This window comes from Callospermophilus lateralis, chromosome 2 (genome assembly GCF_048772815.1).
Source record: "Callospermophilus lateralis isolate mCalLat2 chromosome 2, mCalLat2.hap1, whole genome shotgun sequence".
Taxonomy (NCBI): Eukaryota; Metazoa; Chordata; class Mammalia; order Rodentia; family Sciuridae; genus Callospermophilus; species Callospermophilus lateralis.
The window spans coordinates 67,303,540-67,329,457 of NC_135306.1; the positions used below are offsets into that span (position 1 = coordinate 67,303,540).

The 25,918-nt window shown below is 38.9% G+C and overlaps 1 protein-coding gene across 4 annotated transcripts in view; it reads right to left on the reverse strand.

The window, feature by feature from the left end:
- The window catches only part of Dock8 (dedicator of cytokinesis 8), a 214,902-nt gene that overhangs the window by 124,837 nt on the left and 64,147 nt on the right, over positions 1 to 25,918 (reverse strand). For all 4 annotated transcript variants that reach the window (XM_076846038.1, XM_076846035.1, XM_076846037.1 and 1 more), the window contains 4 exons: positions 17,894 to 18,017; positions 13,542 to 13,754; positions 8,176 to 8,261; positions 2,856 to 2,922 (listed from right to left, as the gene is read on the reverse strand). In XM_076846038.1, the coding sequence (XP_076702153.1) occupies positions 2,856 to 2,922; positions 8,176 to 8,261; positions 13,542 to 13,754; positions 17,894 to 18,017 (490 nt within the window). The remainder of the gene's footprint in view (positions 1 to 2,855; positions 2,923 to 8,175; positions 8,262 to 13,541; positions 13,755 to 17,893; positions 18,018 to 25,918) is intronic.

The window sequence follows — 25,918 nt, forward strand, 5'->3', positions numbered from 1 at the left end:
TCTTCTCAGCAAAAGAAATAATCAGTGAAGTGAATAGAGAATGGGAGAAAATTTTTACCATATGCACATTAGATAGAGCACTAATCTCTAGGATATATAAATAACTCAAAAATCTTAACACCAAAAAAAAATAACCCAATCAATAAATGGGCCAAAGAACTGAACAGATACTTCTCAAAAGAAGATATACATTGATCAACAAATATATGAAAAAATGTTCAACATCTCTAGCAATTAAAAAAATGCAAATCAAAACTACGCTAAGATTTCATCTCACTCCAGTCTGAATGGCAGCTATTAAGAATACAAACAACAATAAGTGTTGGCAAGGATGTGGGGGAAAAGGCACACTCATACATTGATGGTGGGACTGCAAATTGGTGCAGCCATTATGGAAAGCAGTATGGAGAATCCTTGGGAAATTGGGAATAGAGCCACCATTTGACCCAGCTGTCCCCTCCTTGATCTATACCCAAAGGACTTAAAAACAGCATCCTACAAGGACACAGCCACATCAATATTTATAGCACAAAAATTCACAATAGCTAAACTGTGGAACTAATCTAGATGCCCTTCAGTAGATGAATGGATAAATAAAATGTGATATATATATATATATATACACATACATACACACACACACACACACACACACACACACAATAGAATATTAGTCAGAATTAAAAGAGAATAAAATTATGGCATTTGCAGGTAAAAGGATAGAGTTGGAGAATATAATGCTAAGTGAAGTTATCTAATCCCCAAAAGCCAAATGCCAAATTTTTTTTATGATTTAAGGGTGTTGATTCATAATGTGGTTGGTGGGGTATGGGAGGATTAGATGAACTCTAGGTACGATGAAGGGGAGGGAGAGAAAGGGAAAGGGAATGGGGGTAGGAAAGACAGTGGAATGACATGGACATCATTACCCTAAGTACATGTATGAAGACATGAATGGTGTGACTCTACCTTGTGTACGACTAGAGATATGAAAAATTGTGCTCTATATGTGTAATATGAATTGTAATGCATTCTACTGTCATGTATGACAAATTAAAATCAATCAATAAATAAAGGTATTGTGTCCATCTACAACTAAAAATATTTTTAAAAAAGAGAATAGTAACCACCCATATGGTGTATGACTAGTGGCTGCTGGAAAAATATGACAAAAAAATTGTCACAATTTCTAGATATTTTGGAGTCATTTCAGAGGAGTTACTTAAACATTTAAGTTTTTATTAACCTACCAGTATTTCCTGGTTATCAGTGATGAGCTGTCTACTGTACTAAAGAAGAGTCGGACATTGCTCTGCCTTCAATCAAGTTATGATCAATAATGAGGGGAAAGGCCAACACATAACTATAGTAAAGGCAGACTCAAAGTCATCACGTTCATACAAAAAAGCACTATGGAAGTTCTACAAAGAGAAGAGACCCAAGCCAGTGGGGATGATCAGGAAAGCTTTTCAGGTTAAAGGCACTGGAGATGGATGGGCCACAGAGGAAGATTCTGACAGGCAGAGCTGGAGGAAGAGAGTACTGCACAGAGAAACAGCTCAGAGGCTGGAAGATCTGGAACGAGCTGAGTTCACAGTGAGTAGTCGAGCTCATTTCTGCATTGGCTACAGAAAGAAAGTAGAAGGTAAGAGCCATACTGAAGAAAGCCTAACATGGCCGCTGCAAGGATTGTTCTTAATGTTGAATGTTGTGAGGATCCATTAAGCATTTTGAGTGAGCACAGAACATGATTGGTGCTTGCTGACTTTCTAATTTTGGGTGACTTCAGAGCCACTCTGGGTTCTTCCCTTCCTTACAAACAGCATTTTAGCTGGAAATGGCTGCACAGGCAGAGTCTACATGAACCAAACTCCTTTGCAGTTAAGAGGAATTATGTGAATAGATTCTCTCCAATGAATCGGGAGTAGAAGTGATGTGTCAAACCTCCAGGCCTCCTCCACCCATCTTTTCTCTTATTCAGGGACAACAGTGGCAATGACAAGAGTGATTTGGAGAGAGCACATATTGAAGATGGAGAAGCCACAGCCAGCCTGGGTTCCTGAATGACTGAGTGGAACAGAGGCACCCCACAGCTCCACACTGGATTGTTAAGAAACAAAGTCAGAAACATCTTGTTCTTTAAGTCAGCGGTTTTCAAAATGTGATCCCCTGACAAACAGCTTCAACATCATCAGGAAACATGTTAGAAATGCAAATTCTCAGGCTCCACTTAGATTTACCCAGTCAAGAACTCTAGGGATAGGACTCTGCAAGTTGTTTGAACAGTCTTTAAAGTGATTTTGGCACACTCAAGTGTAAGAACAACTGCTTTAAACTACTGAATTTAGAGGTTTACTTGTGTTGGCAGTTACCCTTTCTTAATCAATAAACATTTTAGTGATTATTAATATTTACTCATTTCCAGGTATACACAGTAGTTATAAGTAAAGAGAGGCAGGAGCATCTTCCTCTGGCTTCCATTCATGATAAGGTTATTTTGCCAAACACTTTCAAACTGAGAAAACATTATATGCATGTCCAAGTTTGTTAACTGATTTAAATTATGTTGTTTAACATATAACCGCGTGTGCTGACTCTATCAGAACAAGATTATCATCTCCACCAGACCTTTTCCCTTTAAGATTCTTTAAAGAACAGAAATGATTAATGTTCCCAGATCATTTCTTCAAAAATCATAAAAGAAAGAGATCACAAACCTAGATGCATCAAAGGTCATTTACTTTGTTTTTTTTTTTTTCCCCTGCATGGAAGTGAATTTTAAAAACATGAACTTCCAAAATCATGAACACTGTGCATGCTTCAGGTATGGGCTACTTTCTGGTTTTTTTTTTTACCTTTTTCCTTTCTTTAACATCATAGAGGGCAATGCTGGCAAACAGAGGCTCAATTTCAATCTCAAACCTATAAGAAAGAGAGAAAGAGGAAAAAAAATCAACATAGTTTTAACCTAGATAATTTTTAATTTTCTAATAGACAAACTGGCTAAAAATATAGTTTTCAGAAATATTTGGATAACTCCATTCATGTAAGAGCCACACTGGGATATTAATAGACAAATACAGGAGATTCATGGACAATTCCTGATCATTTGATGTGGTAGATGGCACATTCTCCAAGAAAATGGTTGTTAGTAGCATTCCAAGATCCAAAATAGCCCTTCTTATCATGGTAGCTACCGTGTTTTAGAGTCTTTTTCTTAGGTGATGAGCTTGTTTCATTTTATTGCTCGTATAGAAAGCTCCATGACTCAATTGTAAGAGATGGGGCTTTTCAGATAGTAATAAAGAAATGTTCAATTGCTTTTCCTTAGGTTTACTGGGGGGGGAGTCAGAGGAAGATTGCATCATGATGCTGAAGAATGCCTGGCTCTTCCTAACTCTACTGCTGGAGAGTTGTTGAGGGCAGGGGAGGGAAGGGAAGGAGATTGATCTCAGATGATAAACACTGAGGAGCCTGCCCCCTGAGGGAGAGAGAAATAGGAGCCCCTCATATTGACCCTGACTGCTAAAAAAGGAGAGTTTAATGAAAACACATCACCAAAGCATAATCCCGACATGTTAGAAGCATTCAACAAACACAGATGTTCATCTTCCAAATTTCTCAGCTTAACAACCCATGAATTTAGACACCGTCCACTGACAGTACCAGCAGAGGCCTAGATCACATTGCCTCAGAAGTCATGTGAATTAGACCAGATTTTATTTCAAGGCATGTGGCCTAACCACTGGATAGATTTGTCCCAACAGGACTTTTAGAAAGATTTTTGGGCAAAATGTAAACACAGACAAAAGGATGAGGTGATACCTTTGGCAATGAGTCAGACAGATCTGGACTCTGTTCTTGCTCCCACTTCCTGTGAACACTGGGATGTTCATTGGGTCATATATATTTCCCAGTTGCCTTTATTTAGTTGGAAAATGAGGAGAGGACATTTATCCTTCCCATTTTCCATACATTATTATATAAGAGAATGTGTGTGAACATACTTTGGAAACAAGGTCTAGCAGCAGTATTATTCGCAATCATCAAACAGTGTGAATAACTAACAGAAAAATGGATAAACAACACTATACACACACACACACACACACACACACACACACACATATATATGCATATATGTGAATGTTATTAATACACATATACAATAGAATATTACTCGGCCTTAAAAAAGAGAATTATTCTGACACATACTACTACAGGGAGGAAACTTGAAGACATGTTAAATGAAATAAGCCCATCATGAAGGACAAGTGCTGTATGATTCCATATGATGTACTTAGTACAGTCATATTCAGAGACAGGAAGTAGGATGGTGATGTTGTGGTGACACAGAAGGAGGAATAGAGAGTTAGTATTTAATGGATACAAAGTTTTAATTCAGGAAAATGGAAAATCCCTGAAGATGGATGGTGGTGACGGTTGTACAACAGCATAAAGGGACTTGATGCCACCATACTGGACATGGTCAGTGAAGGTGTACGATGTTAGGTGGTCACTTAGGCGTACGATGGTCATTTAAGGTATATGATGGTTAAGATGCCAGATTTTATGCTATCTGCATTGACCACACGTACACAAAAATGGTGAGGATTCTTGTGATGATTTTTTTTCTAATTTCTAATTTCTTACTGATCAGGGACTTTGCTATGCCTAACACCCAGCTGTTGCCTGGTATGGTCAACCTGTATTGAATTCTGTGCTTCCTGACAGCCCAAGGATCTGGATATTGCTATGCTGGGCTTAGATAAGTACCGAGTGTTAAGTTCAGTGTGTTTCAGAGAAAAGAGAATGAACATTTATTAAACACTTAGAATTTTGGTGGGATAATACTTTACCCACATCAACCACTTTATTCTTCACAATAGTTCAATGCAGATATTATCTACATTTTATACACAAGGAAAATGAAATTCAGAGAAATTAAGTACTTTGACAAAGCCTACAATGTTGGGAAGTGGCACAGCCAGACTTGGAAACTCTGTCTTTCTAATTATAAAACACAGGGTTTTTTGTTTTCTTTTGTTTTTTCCCCAAGCATAGCCTCCAGAAACAAGTATTTGAGGCAAACAAGGCAATTGTCAACATGCACGTTTTTGGGTCCCACCTGAGACCTACTGAACCAGAATCTCTTAGGGGAGATGGTGATGGGAAGTCTCTCCAAATCTGCATTTAAAACCAGCTCCTGGGGCAAATTTAGTGCATGGTTGGTTTCCTCACCACACAGATTCCTGAGTAGAGGTTACTTTGCATAGCATTAAGTTTTAAATTAAAAGATTCCCCCCTAAATTATAAAAATGAAAAACACTATGTTGTGATTCTTTTTTTTTTTCTTGCTACTACAAACATTTGAAAAATTGGCACCAGCTTAATTGTCTCTGCATCCTTAAGGTTTAATCTATTTCTCCAAAGCAAAACAGCGTCAGTTATAGATTTCAAAAACTTTGTAGATATTTCATAGCTGATAAAACCTGTAGTATTATAAATAGAATTTACCAGTGTCAGTGGGAAAATGTGTCATTAATATTACCATTCAATGTTTTTTCTATTCATATGCTCACATTCAAAGTTTATCTAAGAATTTCTTTTATTCAATTTACTCAGGAAGTTGTGCCTAGGACCAGATCCTTGGTCCATTTCTCGTTTCTCAGTTATATAAACAGTTCAGATACTATTGAAGTCACTTGAGCAGGCCAAGAGCACTGGACAAAAAGCACCAATTCAACTTAATTTCACTAGAAATACACTTGACAAGTTTCATTAAGAGAAATCCAAGTGATTCCATTTGTTTTTTAATAACTCATGTCTGTCATAGCTCTGTGGTAAAGCTCTTGTCTACCCTGCCCGAGGCCCTGGGTGGATCCCCAGCACTACAAAAACAAACAATAATGCACATCTATCTCAGTGGGCCATGTTTTCCCACCTATGATTGCAGCTGCCATTTACTTATTGACAAGGTCAGAAGACTTGGTGACAAGCATAATAGGGGAGCATTCTTCCAATCTCATATGGCATAGGTACTGCGTCTAAAAGTGGCTTGACTATGCATCCTGTGGGGATGGTTGACAACCTCCAACAATAGCACAGACTTCCTGAACAATGCAGGGGGGCACAGTCAATTCTCCTGCTGATGGTTAGCTTGGAAGGGCCAGAGTTTGCCTTTCTGTGCTCATTACTTGATACAGAGCCAGTTTATAGGCTGGTCAAGTCTGTGTATAAGACAAAAGGCCCTGGTTCTCCCCAGTAGAGCTGGCAAGATGGAGAGGGCTACAACAGCCTCAGCACACGTTACTATTTGAGAAGCCATGCTAGCTCATATTCTGTGGCAACAGAGCTGAGGGAGGCTGCACATAGAGTTGTGGAAGGCTAGACCATCTACAAATAAGAACGCAAATGCACAGGGAAGTCCCAGTGTTCAAACACCAGCCCTGAATTCAGAATCCAGTTACCTAATTGCAAGTCAGATTACTTAAGGGGTCCACACATTGACTTTTTTTTTTTTGGTACTGGGGATTGAAGTGGAGGGTGCATAACCAATGAGCCACATCTCTAGTCCTTTTGTTTCCTATTTAGAGGCAGGGTCTCACTAGGTTGCTTACAACCTCATTAAATTGCTGAGGCTAGATTCAAACTTGTGATATTCCTCTCAGCCTTCTAGGTCACTGGGATTATTGGCATTGACTTTGTGAGATGGGTGATTCTAACAGAATATGAAAAAGTACTATGCTTATGTACTTTTGCCACATATGAGCATTTACAATTTTTTTGTTTGTTTTTGGTGGTGCTGGGAATCAAACTTGGCCTCACTCAACCTAAGCACAGGCTTATTATTGAGCTTCACCTTACACTTTCAGCACAGCTATTACAACTTTAATTTTGTGTGAGTGGTACTGGGTGTTGACCACTGAGCTACATCTTCAACCCTTTTTAATTAATTTATTTATTTTGAGAAAGGGTCTTACTAAGTTGTTGAGGGGCCTCAAAATTGTGATCCTTCTGCCTCAGCCTGCTGAGTAGCTGGAATTACAGGCATGCACCACCATGTCTGGCTTAAAATTAATATTTTCAAAAGGGTCTATGATTAGAAGAAGTAAAAGAACTAATTCTCTCAAGTAGCAGTCTGCAAAGAGGAAGAAAGTTATGCAAGCACTCGAAGGAGTACACAGGACAATTCATTCAAATACAGGAAGAAAATACTAAAAAGAAATTCAGATATACTCACTTGATCCTTTAAAATTTCTCACTTATAATGCTTTATAATGTAAAAACTGTTTTTAATACAGAAGTACAAAATTAATACACATATATAGAGGATATATAATTTTAAAAATAAAAGTACACAATGCAAAAATTAGAGATAACCTCTTTAAAATTGATATGGGAGATAATTGGCCCACCAGTTGAAATAGACTTCAGATATACTTTGTTGAAATTATGTGGTATTTTAAAAAAATAAACTATTTAAGAAGTTAGGAATTAATGCAGAAAAATCTCCATTTAGAGTTTTTAAGGCAGACAATTGATCAAAGTGGTCCTATTTCCTTGGCAAGAGTTGGTTGCAGGTAGTGGTGGGGACCCCTCAACATAGTGTGCTATAGTCCCTATTGTCCCCTAGCACTGATATTGAGTTTCAGTTGCATTTTTAATTGCATTTACAAGTGGTAGGCTGGTAAATGTTTAACAGACAAGTTGCTGAAAAAATAAAAGGCTCTACTTTATAGCATTTGCTGATTTCTATGTTTTAAATACTTCCACCATGGCCAATTTCAAGCTACTATCATGACTTTCCTGGGCACAAAACTGGGAAGAGCTGTTGCTGTCAGCTCTTGTGAGTTAATACCAGCCAAGGCCACACACCACAGGCTCTCTGTGACTTTTCCTAATGCAGTCCATTTCACTCAGTAACCTCCCCAGTAACACTGGGTAGCCACCTGTGCTTGCCTATTGTAGAAGAATGAATTCCAAAGGCTTTTTAGAAACAGAATCTAGGTCTAGCCAACACCAAGCTCTGCTCCTTCCACTACCCCTCAGCAACCTACTATTAATGCATGATGGGAGAAACTGCCTGATTCAAGCTCTGAGGATACAGATGATGATGGTATCTGAAAGGCAAGAGATATTAGCTCAGAGGCTAGTATGTTTGCTGGTACTTACTTCAGGGTCAGCAACTTGACCAATATTCTGTTGCCCAGATGTTCCTTAGGACATTCTGGTACTGGACGTATTTCCACAGCATCCTCCTATTATTAATCACATTGAACAGAAATCGTTTAGTGAATTTCCATGAGGATATCCAGCTGGAGTTACCCCAGGAGAGGAAAGGCTGCCCCTCTCCTCTTGTCAACTCACATTTGAGTTGTTTCTAATACTAGATTAATATTCTGCCTTTATGAGAGAGTGTGTTGTTCCAACCCCCACCCTCCAATGTCAGCATTTACAGCAAACATTTTCTTCTTTCAGAAACCCAGGCATCCAAGACAAAGAGACTGTGGGAGGAAGGAAGGAAATGTGACTGTGCATGTGGCTTAGTAACATCCACCAGATGGCATTGCAAAATTTTAGACCTATTGTTGGCTTTTGTTTTCCTTTGCCTGCTCTAAATAAATACTCAAATCATTTCTCCTGTTAAGGGTTTTAACTGGTAAATATGTGAGTTTTAGCCTTGAGATCTAAGTCAGAATAGTTTCCTTATGGCTCTAAAACATCAATCCTATAACCTTCTCTTTCTCAGTTGATCTATTTCTTAAATAGGTTATAGAGACTTGGAGTTGAATTCACAGGTTATATAATACATAGTGAGCTAGTATTTTCTAACAGGAAAGCTTAGTAATGACATGTTAAGATCTACACCTGCCTCCCTTACCACAGGGAGACTAAAATGATGACTTTAATAGTTTAATATGAACTATCCCTATATTCTAATTACCTCCATGTATACAAACACAAATAGTGCAAATCCTTGAAAACTTGAATTCCCATTCTTGCAGTATATTATATCCAAAAGCTGGAACATGGTCTGAAGGTATCAAGGGTCCAAAGAACAGGGTCATATTTAATTGTCTTTTGGGGGGCTTTAAATGCTGGGAGCTTCCAACCAAATACTTCATAGCAATTAGTAAAGTCACCTTCCTGATAAATCCGTACCATTTGGTGGGATGACTGAAGAGGTCAGTGGACCACCATGGGCACCTCTCTGCCCCCAGCCTCCAGTCCTCATGGTCACAGGTGGCCATCTCGTTGGGGAGTAGCTGAGAGAAGAGGCCTTATTCTGATGCCTGTGCTGAACTGGACTAACTCAGGCAACCTGGAACTTTTGGGATCAGAACAGATATATCTAAAGGCAAGATCCATCTGATAGAAAAACAATCTCAAAGTAGAGACACTTATAGATTTCTAAGGCTACCTTTGGTTTGAATCTTAACTTTTGGAACCCTGTTTGAAAAAGCTTTTCATTTGGAATTAAAAAAAAATTGTTGGCACCAGGGATTGAACTCAGGGGCACCAACCACTGAGCCACCTCCCCAGCCCTATTTTGTATTTTATTTAGAGACAGGGTCTCACTGAGTTGCTAAGCACCTCGCTGTTGCTGAGGCTGGCTTTGAACTTGTGATCCTCCTGCCTCAGCCTCCTGAGCTGCTGGGCTTATAGGCATGTGCCACTGCGCCTGGCTTGGAAAATTTTAAATATATACAAAAGTGAAGAGACTAATACAATGATTCATCATTTACCTCATGTGGATTCAACACTTTCAATGAATAGGTAGCCCGGTTTCATCTATACTCCCCCACTCAATACTAGAAGAAAGTTCCCAAACATCACATGATTTCACCTGTCAGTATTTCAGTAAATATCTCTAAAAAGTAAGGACTTTTGAAACATAACAGTAATATCATTATTACTCCTAAAAAATGTACAGTAATTTCTTACTGCCACTAAATATTTTGTCAGTTTAAAATTCTCCATCTCAATTTGTTAAATTAGGATCCCAACAAGGCTCACTTAATAACATTTGGGTGATGTATTTCCCAAATCTCTTCTATATGAATTTCTTGAGCCTTCCCAGTTGTCTGAAATAGGAGTTAATTCACATACACACACACACACACACACATAAAAAAAAAAAAAGGAAGAAAGAGGAAATAGGAAGCTTTAGTGAATACCTGTTGTTTTTATTATCTTGGGAAATACATACAAATGAAGAGGGGATACAGAGGAGAATGTATGAGAGAGATGATATTCTTTCCCTTACAGACTCGGTGAACCCTGAGGCCAACTCCACAGTTGCTGACCTTTGAACTTGTTATGTGAGTCGATGACTATTTCTCCCCCCACACTTTTTAACCCCCAAATTGGGTTTTAGTTGGGAACCAAAAGAGTGTCACTTGTAACCAAGAGTCCTTCTTAAGCAAACTCTTTTTCTGTTATTTGGAGTGTGGTGGTGTCTTTCTTAAAAATCAACCCATAAGATGCTTTTCCTAGGGACTGTGAATCAGGGACAGAACTCACATGGCAAAGTTTGGTGGCTGAATTCTACCTTAGCTTCTCCTACTGATTTAGTCAAAATTTGGATCTAATATTTCACCTCTTCTAACTTTTATTTCCAGGAAATAAAATAATGATGATATAGAATAATGTCATTAATGTATTATTTAAAAAAAATCAACATTTATAATCCTTTCAGATTAGGCAGAGACTCACCTCAATTCCACAGGATTTTCTTTGTATAAAGTACAAATTACAAGTACAAAGGCAATTTCTGTAAGAACAGCTTCAAAATTTTAAACGGGCTGGTACAGAGGCCATCAAGCATTTTAGCCCTACAAATTTACAAGTAGTTGGTCGGCTAATTATAAAGCATCCTATTTACTCAAGAAAAGCAGCCCCTTAGGAACTCAGTTAGATTATAACTTTCAGTAGCATCTGAAGTTTCTGAAACAATTTAATGACCATAAAACAAAGTTCCTTCAGAGGCAATTTATGTTTCATTGTTTTTGTCAGTTCAGACTGGGCATCCCCCCATTTAGTCCACCAGAGGGACTTGGATTAGCTAATGTCCTACTGTCCCTGTTCTAATCCTTTGGTTCCTTTCTCTCTTCTGGTGTCCACTTTAGCTCTCTTTATTACATGTTAGCATCTCCACGGAAATGGGAGGAAAAAGAAAGAAGTAGAGGTCAAATCAGTCAGATTTACTATTTCTTGACAAATCTGGCAAAGAATTTTAATATAGATAGAAACTAAAAAGTTGAAAGAAATGATTTTTAAAATGCCATCTTTAAATTTCAGTTATATGTGCTAATATAATAGGTAGCGTATGCAGGCCCACAAACAAGCAAACCTGTGATGTGGAGGCAGCATGTGAGGTCCCTGTTTTATAATTTAGTTGACTTGCTGAATCTTTTATATATATATATATATATATATAAGTTGTAGATGGTCACAATATCTTTATTTTATTTTTACGTGATGCTGAGGATCAAACTCACACATGCAAGGCAAGCACTCTACCACTGGGCTATAATCCCAGCCTGACTTGATGAATCTTGAATAAATTGTTCAACCTCTTTGATTCTCACTTTCTAATCTAAATGGAGATGATAATATTAAACATATTATTCCTATTAATGTACTTTTTGTTTTTTCGCTTTTGCAATGCTGGGGATTGAGCCTAGAGCCTCATGCATGCTAGAAAAATATTCTATCACTAAGTTACATCCTCAATCCATACGTACTTGCTTTTTAAGTTGATAATAATTGTGTATATTCATGTGAAGTTTGATTTATATATATACTCTAGTAAGATTAAACCAAGTTAATTACATATCAATTCCCTTACCAATTAGTCTTTTCTTTTTTTGAGAAATTTTTAAATTATTCTTTTGGCAATTTAAAGATACACAATATATTATCATTAAATGTGGTCACTATAGTGTAATAGATCACTAAAACTTAGTCCTCTAGTCTAACTGAAAGTTTGTACCTTTCTATAAACATTTTTACTCCTACCCACTGCCCACTGATTAGTACCTTTCTACTCTCTGTTTCTATGAAGTAGACATTTTTGGATTCCACACATAAGTGAGGTATTTAACTTCATTTTAATTCTTTGAGAAAGGATCTCACTATGGTGTCCAAGTGACCTCCTGCCTCAGCCTCCTGAGTGGTTGGGACTATAGGTATGTTAATTTATTTTTCTAATCTGTCTCATTCAGAAGAGGATTTGAGGCTGCTGATAAAACTGCAAATAAAATAATTAGATGAGAAAACCAAGTGGTTAGAAAATAAGAACAAGAAAATAAAGGTGAAGTAACTTCAGGACTCAAATAACTAAGCTGTCATGGTTGGTAGAGGTGAACAGGAACTCTCAGTGAGGAACTCTTAGTGACAAACTCGGGAGATGCACACCCCAATGATCATGCACACTGTCTCAGGATGCCCAAATCTTTGCCTGAGGGCTTGAGGCCTATTCCCCCTCCCTAGCTCCTTGAGGAGAGGTGCTGGATGGTCAATGTCCTCAATAATATTTCCACATTACAATGTTATACCTAATGACTGCTGTTTCCTGAACTGTCCTTTTTGCTGACCAATGGTAAGGACATCAAAAGATGAGTCAGCAAACAATTCCCAGGGGGTGGGGGCATCACAGGGGGTGAGAATTAGGCTTCCTGATATTCTTGCTTGACCTGAAGACCAAATTTCAAATATTTAGAGGCATAGATATATGGCATATCTTTTTTTTTAAATGCAAAAATCTCTTTAAATCTTACTTCTTGCAACTGAACTTTTAATAAAATCTGAATAGCAAAGATACAGCAGCAGTCTATTCTGGAAAGACCCAACAGTGTAGACAAGCTGATATGCAGAAGCGAAGGCCAAAAGCCCTCTATAATACAAAGAGCCCAAGCAGACACAAGGCTTGAATAATGGCCACTTTCATCCCTTCCAAAGTATCCCAGCAAGTGACTGCAGGCAAGGTCTAAATTATCCAGTTGTCACAGGTCAGCTTCAATAAAGAAAGAGGTGGACAAACAAGATTCTAAAATTCCATATACTGGGCACATGGCTGTGATTATCTTAGCCCGAAATAATTTCAAAGCTGGTCTCTCCAGTTGTACACCAGGACCAATAAAAGAATGTTAAGGAAACACTAAAGAACATCAATATTTAGGTAATATACACCCTTAAAAAACTGGATGGCTTGACTCTGAGTAGGGTTGCTCCATATAGACCTTTGAAAAGTTTTGAGGACTAAATAAGTTAATTGCAGTAAACATGTTTTGTAAAGTGCTATGAAAATACTAGTTATTATTATGAGAATCCCATCTGTATTATGATCGATCAATAACTGGCTCAGCTGTGATGCAGACTTGCCTAAGTGAAAACAAAACAAAACAAAAAACATCCCCAGGAATCATACCATCTCAACATCAGGTGCTGCTCTACAATGATAATGAATGATAGAATCTTCCTATGGACCCTGGGTCCTCAGTGAAATTGTCCAGTTTGGAGACTGTCACACTTACCTCGTCCACTGATGGGTACAGGGCAAAGAGCTCAGCCTGCCGATTGGTCCTGCGGGCCTCCTCGTTCTGCTTCTCAAAGTCCTCGGAACTCATATATTGCAGCAGGTTTTCTAGCCGCTGGTCAGGCTGCAGGCTGCGGAGGTCAAAGTCACAGGCAGTGAGGGGGCCTTTCCCAGACACATCACACAGCACGTTCACACGGCGGGGGCCTGTCTGGAAGAGAAGATGGTGGGCCTTTGTGAGAGAGAGTGGGCACCAATAGAACTAGACTCTGAATGTCTCAAGACGGCTTGAACTCGAATCTCTAGAATCTCAGCCTCATGGAGTTTCTGGAACAAACCAAGAACTTGACATGAATGATGTCTTAGCTTCTAGACTGGACCCTCCTAAAATGCAAATTCATTCTTCCTATATGGAAACAGGCAGTGTCTCACTGGAGGTAAATAAACCAGGCATAAGCAAGGGGTTGACAGATATGCTGGACTCCTATAAGTTTTTGGCTTGTTCATAGAATTAGCAAAGAATAAATCACTGTGGCCAGGTGTTGTGGTGCGCCTATAATCCCAGCTACTTGGGAGGCTGAAGCAGGAGGATTATTTGAGACCAGCCTGGGCAAAACACATAGCAAGATCTCCTCTAAAAAAAGAAAAGAAAAGATGATTGAAATCAACAACATTTTATGAAACTATAGATGGATCAATGGTAAAATCTCTAAATTTTATGGTAAAATGTTATTTTCAGTTCTACAAAATGAACATAAGTGTGCTATAATTTCTCTATATTGAACATTTTTTGTAACATCCATCTACCTCATAAAATAATAAGTGCTACTCTACTAAATCATACATTTTACATATGCTAATGTGTAGCAATAATCAAAATACACACTTATTATTTTTATTATTATGTCTTAGAATTTACATGAGTTTGTAGAAAATGAATTTGATTTCACAAGTTTCTTCAAAAGGATCTCAACCTTTATATATGCCCAAAGTTTTTAAAATGCTCATACCCTTTAATTCAGAAATTTCACTTCTAAGAATTTATCTTAAGGATATAACTAGACAAATGTGTAGGATGTGAGGACACGAGAATCTCTGATCCACTGTTTGTAAAAGCAAAATAATGGAAACAAACTAAATGCTCCCCAAAAGAAGAAGCATTAAGAAATTTCTGAGTTTCATAATATGGAATGTTATTATGCAGCCATTTAAAAAACCACAAAAACCATGTACTCATGGTTAGAAGTTAAAGATAATCATGGTCCAGCCATGGGTCACATAACAGCATTCTGGTCAACAAAGCATCACATATGTGACAGCAGTCATTGGCCTTAGTGAGGTTGCAGCAGTCTTGGTCTGTGTAAGTATACTCCGGTGTTTGCACCAGGATGCATTTCTCAGAACAGATCCCCTGGTTATGTGACTCATGCTCTCATATTATTAGAGTAAAAAAGGAAGTCATACAATATTATGTGTAACATGACCTAACTTTGTGAAATACATGAGGAGTCACGTATATGTATTTAACTTAAATAAATTGTGGCCTCCCCATTCCATTCAAGTGTATGGCCTCACCCGTTCCATTTGACACAAAGGTGCAGCAGAATTAGACTGAGACAGAAAATGTTGCTAATTGTCTCACAGTCTCCATAAAGAGTGGTATTCTAATTCTTCAAAACATGCAGCTCTTGGGCTGGGATTGTGGCTCAGCGGTAGAACGCTCACCTAGCATGGGTGGGACCCGGGTTTGATCCTCAGCACCACATAAAAATAAAGGCATTGTGTTGTGTTCTTCTACACCTAAAAAATAAATGTTAAAAAACAAAAACAAACAAACAAAAAACCCACGCAGCTCTTGTACTACTTGGCTTTTAAACCCAGCCAGCTGACTCACTTGAGTGCTCTGACGGTACGCCATAAGAAAGAGCATGCTTTATGTGTGCAGGTTCCACTGTCTCTCAGCCACAGATTCACCCTTTTGTACTCGGCTCTATAATGCTGGACCTGGGATCTCAGCACAGGATACTCTGCTTTGTCTGCTGCTCCCTTCAGGTTATGTCAGGGCCCAAGAGGGGGACTGGATGGCTGGAGGAGGGAGAGGGGAGTGAGTCCTGTCTTTCCCCTTTGCTTGCAGTTCCTCTCATGTTGATAGAGACAGTTGGTTCTGCCTTCCAGCTGGTTTCGGCCCTTCCAGAATCATCCTCATCTCAAATCCTTGGAGGTACTAGCACCAGCTGGACCATACCTCCTGGATGGATCACTGAGTCCAGACTCCATGAGGTCCTTCCTCCAAGGTCGTGAGATAACACCTCCAGCTTACCAGTGCTGCTTCTCAGAGACCTGAGTCTTTATTCTGAGGCCCATTTTCTGAGCTTTTAGGATTTTCTTTTTAATTTTTTTTAAAAATTATTTGTTCTTTTTAGATATACATGATAGCAGATGCATTTGGCATATTATACATACATGAAGTGTAACTTATTCTAATTAGGATCCTATTCTTGGGGTTGTACGTGACGTGGGATTTACCTTGGTGGTGTATTCAAATACAAGGCTGGGAAAGTTACATCCAGTTAATTCCCCTGTCCTTTCTAATCCATCTCCTCTCCCTTCCCTTCATTCCCTTTTGTCTATTCCAATGGACTTTTCTTCTTCTCCTCCTCAACCTCCCTTGTTGTGATCAGAATCCACACATGAGCTTCTAGGTTTTGATAACTACAAGCTCTTCCTTAGATCTAAGTGCCTCAGACTATAGTCCTGGGACTGGCAGCATCAATTGGGAAATGCTCATTAGATAATGCAAATCCTCAGGCCCCAGCCAGGCCAGAGCCAGGCCCCAGCCCAGTACTCTGCTTGGACAAGCCCTCCAGGGCATTCTGATGAAGGTCAGGGTAGAGGACCACTGCCCTAGACCCCAGCTCAGGACGGTATACTGTTGCCTGCAGTATGGCCTCAACTTTCCCCTTTTAGTTCTCTCTGTCCTCCAAGACCCAGTACGCACTTCCCAATGTTAAATTTATTTTGTTGAAAAATAGAATGTAACCTCTAACTAATACAAGGCACAATGTAGTTGTTTATCACATAGTCAAACTCACCAATGAAACACCCCTAAGTCTCCCATAGAATACAGCATTCAGGTATTCATTCCATCCTTCTGAAAACCTGTGTATTCAGCACTGGACTAATGGCTGGTTTCTCGGTGGAGCTCATATTAAGTAGCTCATATTAAGTAACTGGCTTGGCTTTAGGGACCATGTTGTTTGAAAAAATAGGTATTATTTTAAGGACTCTGGTCCTCAGCCTTGAAACATGCCTGTGTTATGAAGGATATTTGGAAGCTGAAAACTATACAAGTTACAAAGAAGTCCTGTGCAAATTTGTACAAATTACTTCTCCTCTGTTTATTTTTCTCACCAAAAAATAAGTGGGTTGACTACAGCAGCTATTTTTAGAAGATGAATTGTGGTATAATATGAATAACATAAAATTTTATCACCCTAACCATTTTTCAGTACTGTTCAGTACATTCATATTGTAGCACAATCATTATCACCATACATCTCCATAACTCTTTTCATCTTGCAAAAATGAAACTCTGTACCCAATAAACAATAAGTCCCCATTCTTTCCTGTGCCCCTGACAACCACATTCTGAATATCCATTCATCCACTGATGGACACTTGGGTTGCTTCCACCTTTTGGCTATTGTGAATAATGATGCTGTTGTAAACATGGGTGTACAGAGTACTGATTTTTAAACTGTAATCACTTTATAATAACATAATGACATCAATAATAAGAGTAACAAGCATTTGCTGGGCAATGAGCATATTTGGCATTGTTTTAAAACTTTTCACTTATTAACTCAATGCTCAAAGACCTCACGAGTTACTTAGTAGTATCATCTTGTTTTCCAGGGGAGTAAATTGAATCCCAGAGAGTTAAATTATCCTGCTGGAGGCTACACCTCAAAAAAAAATCATAGAATCAGTAAGAGAATCTGGCATGTCTGGCCTCAGTGTGAAGCTTTTCGTCACACTGCCATCCTCCTTAGAGGCACCACCCAGTTTCTGCTGGAATTGCTACAGGGATGGGTTCAAGAGGTTCCCCTCCCCCAGTTAGAGTACCTCCACTGTTTTCTATTTTAATCATGGACCTTCTGGGTTTTCATGTGCATCCCCATTTCTATAGCTATGAACAAGCTTGAAAACAATATATCACTGACTCAGATGGGGAGTTCCTCCTACTCACATATTCTGTGAGTCTTACTTTTATTCTGGTTTAAAAAACTGTGCATGCCTTGGGCAGAACAGCCCCGTAACTGGGTAACCATGTTTGTTGATAGGAAATACCTGAGTGGCGGGTTCACTGTTCTCCAAGGTTTCTGACTCAAAGGTCTGTTTCTGAAGCGTCTTGTGAAAATCTTTGCGAGATCCCGTCTTTTTAAAGCTGCAAATCTCTGAACTTCCTTGGTTTCTTTTATGGTTGATATTATTGAATTTGGAGAGAGAGAGAGAGGGAGAAAGAGGCAAAGCCATTAGATCAAAAATAAAAATAATGGCCTAAGTGTAGACATGGTGCTGAAAAAGCTTTCAAAGAGAGAACCAATTGTAATTCCTGGCGTCTAATTATGCGCAGGCCCAAGACAAGGCTCTGTTGTAATGAGATACAAACTTGCCTCCTGGCTGGCTCATTATTAAAGGCGGAATGGCCTGGGAAAATGCCACTGCAGAGGTGCGGTCATTTCAGCTGTGGGGCACTTGGCTCCAAGCTGACACTAAACTATGACCCTAGTGTAAGAAGCTAGAAGAAATCTAGCAATGTGCAGAAGCTGCAGAGATCGTTTGAAGATAAAAATAGAGGAAACCATTTCATCTCCACATCAATGTTCTTAATGAATAAAAGAGGCAAGCCTTGGTCAAGAAAAAAGTAGACATAAGTGATTGATCTGTTGAAATTCATGGTGGACATTCTCAAACGCCACTCTGAACTCCACCAAGATAGCGTTTAAGAAATGTATAGTGTTTACAAAAAGGAGAGGGTTTAAAATAGAATTGTAGCACCTTCACTAGAGAAATGAAACCATCCTGAAAAAGGCTACCCATGAATGTCGTCAATCATAATCACAAAAACCAATGGGTGTATTCCCCATTTTTATGACTCACAGCCTTCTTGGAAAACATGCTACAAAGTGCATGCACGCACACCCATTTTGTTTGATTTTTACACTATTAGAAAAACCACTGAGCAGGTTGTTAAAGGGACGAGCAACGAGGTTAGAATTTATCAGGCAAATCGAATGGCAGACAGATAAAGCAGGAAATGTAGGAGAGCTGCTAGCAATGATCCAAATACAGTTTATAACTCCCTGGGAGGGAGGGGTGTCGGAGGATGGAGCAAGGCACTCAGCAGGTAGTTAATAAATTTTAGTTCACTGCATTAATTACAGAACTCGATGTCCCAGTGTCATCTGTAGGGAGAACAGGACTCTCTCCCTGGATTTCATTGTGCTTTGAAGACAAATAGTTTGTTTTGAGCAAAAAGATAGCTGGTGACTAATTCAAGTTGGGGTTACTTCAATGGCCATTTTCAATGTTTCCTGAGCACTTCACCTGGCAACCTGTATGGACAAGCGTGGGTGAAAAACAGGCCAAATTAGGGAACTGAGAACAAACAAACAAACAAACAAACAAAAAAGCCAAGTAAGCAAATATGGTATACTCTAAATAAAGAAATAAGACCAAACATTTAATGGGAGGGGACATGGGAAGAATGGAGGGAAGAATGGGCAAAGGGGAAGGAGAGGAGGGGAGGGGGGTTTGAGGGCAAGAAAGATGGTGGAATGAGATGGACATCATTATCCTAGGTACACATATGACCGCATGTAAGGTGTGACTCTACACCCTGTGTGTACAACCAGAGAAATGAAAAGTTGTGCTCCATTTGTGTATATGAATCAAAATGCATTCTGCTGTCATAGCTAACTGATTAGAACAAATAAAAAACCCCCAACATTTAGAAAAAAGATGTATCCACAGTAATTCCTGATTTGGGATTCCTAAACCCCAGAAAAACAACAATTAAAATATAAATCGTGTTGTTCAGAAACATCACTGAATAAAAAGTATTTTGGAGATCCTTTCAAACAATTCTCCAGAAGTAATAACTATTTGAAATATTTATGAAAACTACTTGGGTTCCAGTTGCTCTAAGTGTGCACAATAGCACTGGTAAAAAGCAGTAGAGATACATATGAGCAGATTTTATTTTATAAGATTTATTTTCTCCTAACAAAATTCTTTTGAGCAAAAGCTTCTAGTGGAATTTCACAAATCTGCTAGCTTTTTAAAAATTATTCTCACCCATGTGAATTTAGGTGGCAACATGTATGTGTATGTGCTGTCAGGGGTGTCGGGTATGTGCACGACTGCCTGGGTTTCCCTAAGGGTTCAAAGGAATAAAAAGTGTGTGTGAGCTGGGGTAGGAGAGGGGGAGGATAATTCAACTCAAAGTAGTGGTATATCTAAGTAAATAAGAAGTTGTGTCCCATGACTATACTACCCCAAATGATAGCTGATTATTTTTCCTGAACAATTCAATTTAAGGAGAAAAATGACCAAATAAATTAATGTTAATTCATTCTAAGATCAAAGCAAATGGTGAATTAAAATGCACATTTTCCACTTTGGTATTTGTCCTTTGCCTTTTTTAGGTCCGGTCCACTCCAAAGGGTACTGAAGTCAGAGGTTCAGTATGACAGGCCCCTTAGAAAAAAACCCTGGGCCACACAGAGGGAACTCAGGGAGCAGCTGAGCTAAAGTCCCTTTGTGTGGTAACTGTAGCAACCAGAACAACTCCTGCCTTAGCTTAAAAAAATTTTTTTAACCTATTTCTAAGAGTGCTCATTTACAAATGAATCTCTCTCTCTCTCTCTCTCTCTCTCTCTCTCACACACACACACACACACACACACACACACAAATTACAGATGTGTTCCTGCCTCCATTGCCCTTGGGTCACATCTCTCTGCCTATTTCTTCAAAGGGTGAGAAATGGACATGAGATGAATTCTAGAATGTCTTCCCCGATTTTATGATAAAAAATCATATACTCTATCTGAAAAAATTAACATTCAATTTTTCTTTTTCAAAGATACTTAATTTAGGGGAACACAAAGTATATTCAACTTTTGTTCTTTGGCTACTTCATGTAAATAGATGCTTGCTTTCTTTTCTGTCTTCTATTGTATTACAGCATCACCTGGAGTTCTTACATGGACCCCAAAGCCATTGACCAATAGCATTAAAAATTAACTACAGGAAAGTGTTAAAAGCTCATTTCAAAATATACTAGCTTTAACCTGATGTTCATGCCAGTCTGTAGGATTTTTGCTATGGAAAGTGCTAAGACTAGTGTCTCCCATGACAGTATGTTTGAAATCAGAAAAAAACTTTTCTCCTTTTACTCATACTAGGATTTATCATCTCTTTCCTCATTTTTAAAATCTCAGAAAGTCACAAAACTCCCTTATGACGGCAAGGGTAACCCTGGCTAGGGAGGAGAGCAGGAGGGTTGGCAGAATGTAGGATGACTCATTCCAGAAGTGTCAGCACAGAAAGAACCACCACTGGGCAGGTATTGAGACCGCTGGCCCAGTGCCCCTGGCTACAAGCATCCCAGCCATTACCCCACCCTGGCAACTAAGTCAATAAAGAGGGTTTCTGTTGAGCCTCTCTGCAGACAGGAGAAGGATGGGGAAGTAGACCAAATGGTAGGAAAAACTATTCTTGTGAAGTGAACACAAACTATTTTCCCCCAAAATAACTGCACGCCCTTTCTTTAAACACTAGTCTTACATATCTGGTGACAGTTGAAAGACCAGACACATTTGGTAGCATTTTATTTAGAGGCAGGGTGGTGCAGCATACAGGATCCAGGTTCTATAGTCAAAAGGACCTGGGTTCAGATGCTGGCTAAGAGACAGGCCTCAGGCAGTGACCTCATGTCTCTGAGTTGCAGTTTCCTCCAGCGAGGAAAGAAGAAAACTTTTGCACACTTTGAGGGCCTGTTGTGAAGTTTAGAAAATAATGCAGGCTCCTCCTTTTCCTTCAATTTCCTTTCTTCTACTTCCCATATAATTTGGTGCAAAAAAAACCATAAAATCATCAATGTGTGTTTTCTAGGCCTATATTTTGGGCCAAACTCACATTTGCCAGGATTCAGCTCTCTCAGCTGCCAGTCCCTCTCTCAGATGCAGCTGCAAAATGGTTCCTTCCTCTGTCCTCCACTTGTAGCCGAAGCAGGGAGAGATGGGGCTTCTTTCCCACACAAGGATATTGTGTAGTGCACCTTTCAGTTTAGTCTGGCAGTATCTTTGATTTCTAAACTGTTCGTAACCAGACACACTTCAGGCCATCTAAAAATGTGGGTTCCTTTAATTCCCCTATCCCTCCATTTTGCTTGTAGAGGGACTGCTCTAGCTGGTGCCTCCGGCCATGACTGTGGTGCTGGGGATTTTTTCTTTATTTTATTCTATTCAATCTCCTGAGTCTCTGATCTTCTTTAAATGTCCAGTATTAAATTCCAGTAAAGCACCCCCGCCTTTTTTTTTGCTCACATGCCTTGCTGAGAAGCTGCCTATCTGCTTTCTTGGTTTCCTGCCCCATAAAGTCATCAGGACAATGCAGCTGTCTGTAGTCTGTGTTTGAGGGAAGGGAGCAGCTGAGCAAGTTTAGAATGGGCAGTTAAAGCTCAAAGAAGGGTGCAGAGGGCATCCATTTAGAAAGAACTGCCTGGCATGGAGAATCAATCCAACTGGTATGAGGAGGACAACCACGTGGAAGGGAAGCCTGAAACTAGGAGTCAGAGCCCAGGTATGGTGATGAGGGTATCATGTGGAGGGTTGTCCTGGCACTAGCAAGCTGAAGAGAGTATCCATGCAGGAGGGGGAAGCCAGTGTAGGGTGTCAAAGACAGAGTGGGAGGATGAGAGCAGCTCTGTGGGAATGGGCAGAGGGCATGGGTGATGGCTAAATACAGGGGGATTAATCAACAAGTCAACATACTAAGGACAAAGGGAGACAGATTTTGTATGGAAAAGTGGCTATAAAACATGGAAAGAAGAAAACTAGAATGAATAGAATAAAAAAAGACAACTAGATGTTGGGTTGGAATTGCAAGTATTGACATGAACTCTTAGCTTTCTGCGCACACAACTACACCCCACCCCACCCCCACACATTCTTTAAATCTGTTCACTGAGAGAACATCGGAGAAGCAACACCTTAGTAACAACGAGCACACCAACACTTACATCTTGGCTCCTAAGTACCATTTCCCAATAACATAAATCAGAGCATCTCAAAAATGACAGCTATCATTATTACCATCAAGGACAACACCATTAAATACAGCTGCAATGAATGTATTATAAGGCTATATATGCTTATTTCATGGATGTGTTGAATTTAAAGTCTCCTAACACCCATATTTTTGCAGAACCATGTTATTTTTATATGGGAAATGTACTTAGTTATTAAGAACAAGGGTAGGGTTCTGAAAAGAGCCCATTTTCGGATTTTAGCTGTACTATTTCCCTCTCCCCCCAAAATCAACACCTTAATGAGTCTGTAATCCTGATTAAACTTGTTCAATTCCATCTCTTCCAGGCAGTCTTTGTTAAGTTCCTTTCTCAGATCTGCCACTATCATGATGGTTTAGAATATAATGTGGGTATTTGCTTGTTCAAGCTTTATCAATATTTCCATTCAACCAATGTTTAATAAATATCTCCTGAGAATAAAGCACTGATGAGGAGGCAGAGAACTATAAAGGAGTTCTTGTCCTTGACAAAGTTGTAGTCTAATAAGAAAGACCCCACATTTAAGGGGAGATAAAAACTTAGATAATAAGAATTTAGTGTAGCAAATGGCAAAACTTGCAAGAAAAATACAAATGACATGTTCTGAAAAGTCACAAAGGGGAGTGATTACTTCTGGCCAGGCCAGCAGAAGCTTCAGGAAAACCTTAATCTTTGAACAGGGCCTCAGTGGGTTTGTGGGAACTAGAGTCTCCACTCAGCAGGTGGAGAGTGGCTCAGTGATACCCACAGCTGCCCCTGCTCTGTGTTAATACATAGGCTGATGAGGCTGGCTGGCTTTAAGAAAGCAGACAGCTAAGCACCTTGCCAGCCAGCATGTCATAATAAGCAATTATTGATCAGGGAGACATTTTTATGGTGTTTTGGGAGTAACTGAATTATATGCACGGATGTATTTGAATTTTAATTGTTTACCAGTTCACTGGGAGTAAAATATGGAGTAATAAAACAGATGATACCCCATTCCTTGATATCCCCATTCTCCTTGAGCCTGACCTTCCTACAGAATCGCCTTAATCACCCAGGATGAAAAACAAAGTCTAAAGGGCTTTTACGATGCTGCCTGTAACTCTCAGGAAATGTCTCACTGTCTCTGGAAATAATACACCAAGAACAAATAGCATGTAAGCATGTTTACTTACTTAAGAGTTTGTCTCTCTACCAAGACATCAACAACAGTTTGAAGTTAATCACCCCTTGATTCATTTAGAGAGGACAGGGGAAAATCATATTCAAGATACTTAATATCACTTAAAGGATGTTATCAAACTTCGATCCATACAAACCATCAAGATATATGGAAATCAGATGAGATGGACACACAAACATGGAACTAAATGATTCATTAAACGAGTGGCCATTTTCAAAAACCATGGAGAGAAAAGTACTATCCTGTTTAGAGCAAAGACACCAAACTTGGAGCTGAAGACAGGAAAGATAGTGTAGTGTTTGATTATGGAATTTTCCAGTCTAGTGTGGACTAGCATTTCTAGTATGAAAAAAACAACTTTACCAAAAAGAGATCACGTATTTACACGTATTACATGTATAGTTTAATATATTAAACTATACATAAGTGTATTAAGTTAAAAAGAAGATGTAAAGCTTTCTTCTATCCTTTATGGGCAGCATTATTTGTCTGATTTAAATATCTCAATTATGAGTGGCAAATGCCCTACAGGACGATGAAGGTGGGAGGGAGCACGGAGGTCATTACTCTACTCCTCTGCCCCCAAAGTGGGATTCAAAGCCATTATCATGGAAAGCAAGGATGTAAAAGCCCATCTCTGGATATTATTGAGAAGTGTAATATCAGCAAGGAGGTAATTGAGGAATAAAAGAGCTAACTAAATCAGTGCTTGACTGCCTGGTTCTGGATGACAAAGACATGTCTGTGGAAAGCAAAGTAGCTTCATTAAGTACAAATCTCCAGAGGAAGACAGGTCACCCCACCACAAATGTGCATGAAAATATATGGGCTAGCTTTCGTTTTTTCCTTTGATATGCTAGTGTAAGGGCTTTTCCTGTTATTTAATAAATATCATAACTAGAAGCTACTATTTATTAAATTATTACTTTATGTCAATAAGTATACCTCATTTCACTTGGAAGAAATATTTTAGGGAGATTGTATCTACATAAATCCTAAAGTACAAATTTCATATTTTCCAAATCTTGTCTTTATTCCATGAGTGTATAAATTATGGTATATATAATGTGGAATCTACCCTGGATCATCAAAATAAAAGAAATCGTCCACAAAACTGAGCTGTCTTCTTGTTTTTGACATAAAACATCTTTCTCATTGGTCTGATTTTAATTTATTTGTCATTTGGGCAAGAATAATTAAGCCAAATTCCATAATACTATTTAATAACAGCACAAATAGCTAATAGCTGTTGAATTATTGTTTTATGCTAAGAAATCTTCTAAGTACATTTTTTTTCTTTTGGGGTGCTGGGACTCAAACCCAGAGCCTTGTGCATGCGAGGCAAGTACTCTATCAACTGAGTTATATCCCCAGCTTCCACTCTAAGTACTTTTATTTGTTAACTCATTTATTGCAAACAACAAAACTTACAACTTCCTTCTTATATTTTTTTTAGCAGTCCTGGGGATTGAAACCAGGCTGAACACATGTCAGGCAGGAGCTCTACCACCACACCATACCCTAGACCCTATAGTCAGTTACTATTCTAATTCCTGCCATCCTGATGAGGAAATTGAAGTACAATGAAATTAATTTGCCTTCGGTTACACAGCTAGTAAGTGGTGGACCAGGATTTGAATTAATTTACTCCCACTCCAGAGAAGCCATTATTCTCTAAAATAGTATCATAAACCATAACAAATAATAGACCTTACATTTAAAGACTAATTACTTAAGGCTAGGCACTGTATTAGATTTCTGTCCATTGTTTTGAGGTACAATTATAATTCATTCTTTTGAAAGTACAGTTCTGTGAGTTTTGACAGATGCATCCAGTTGTGTAACCACC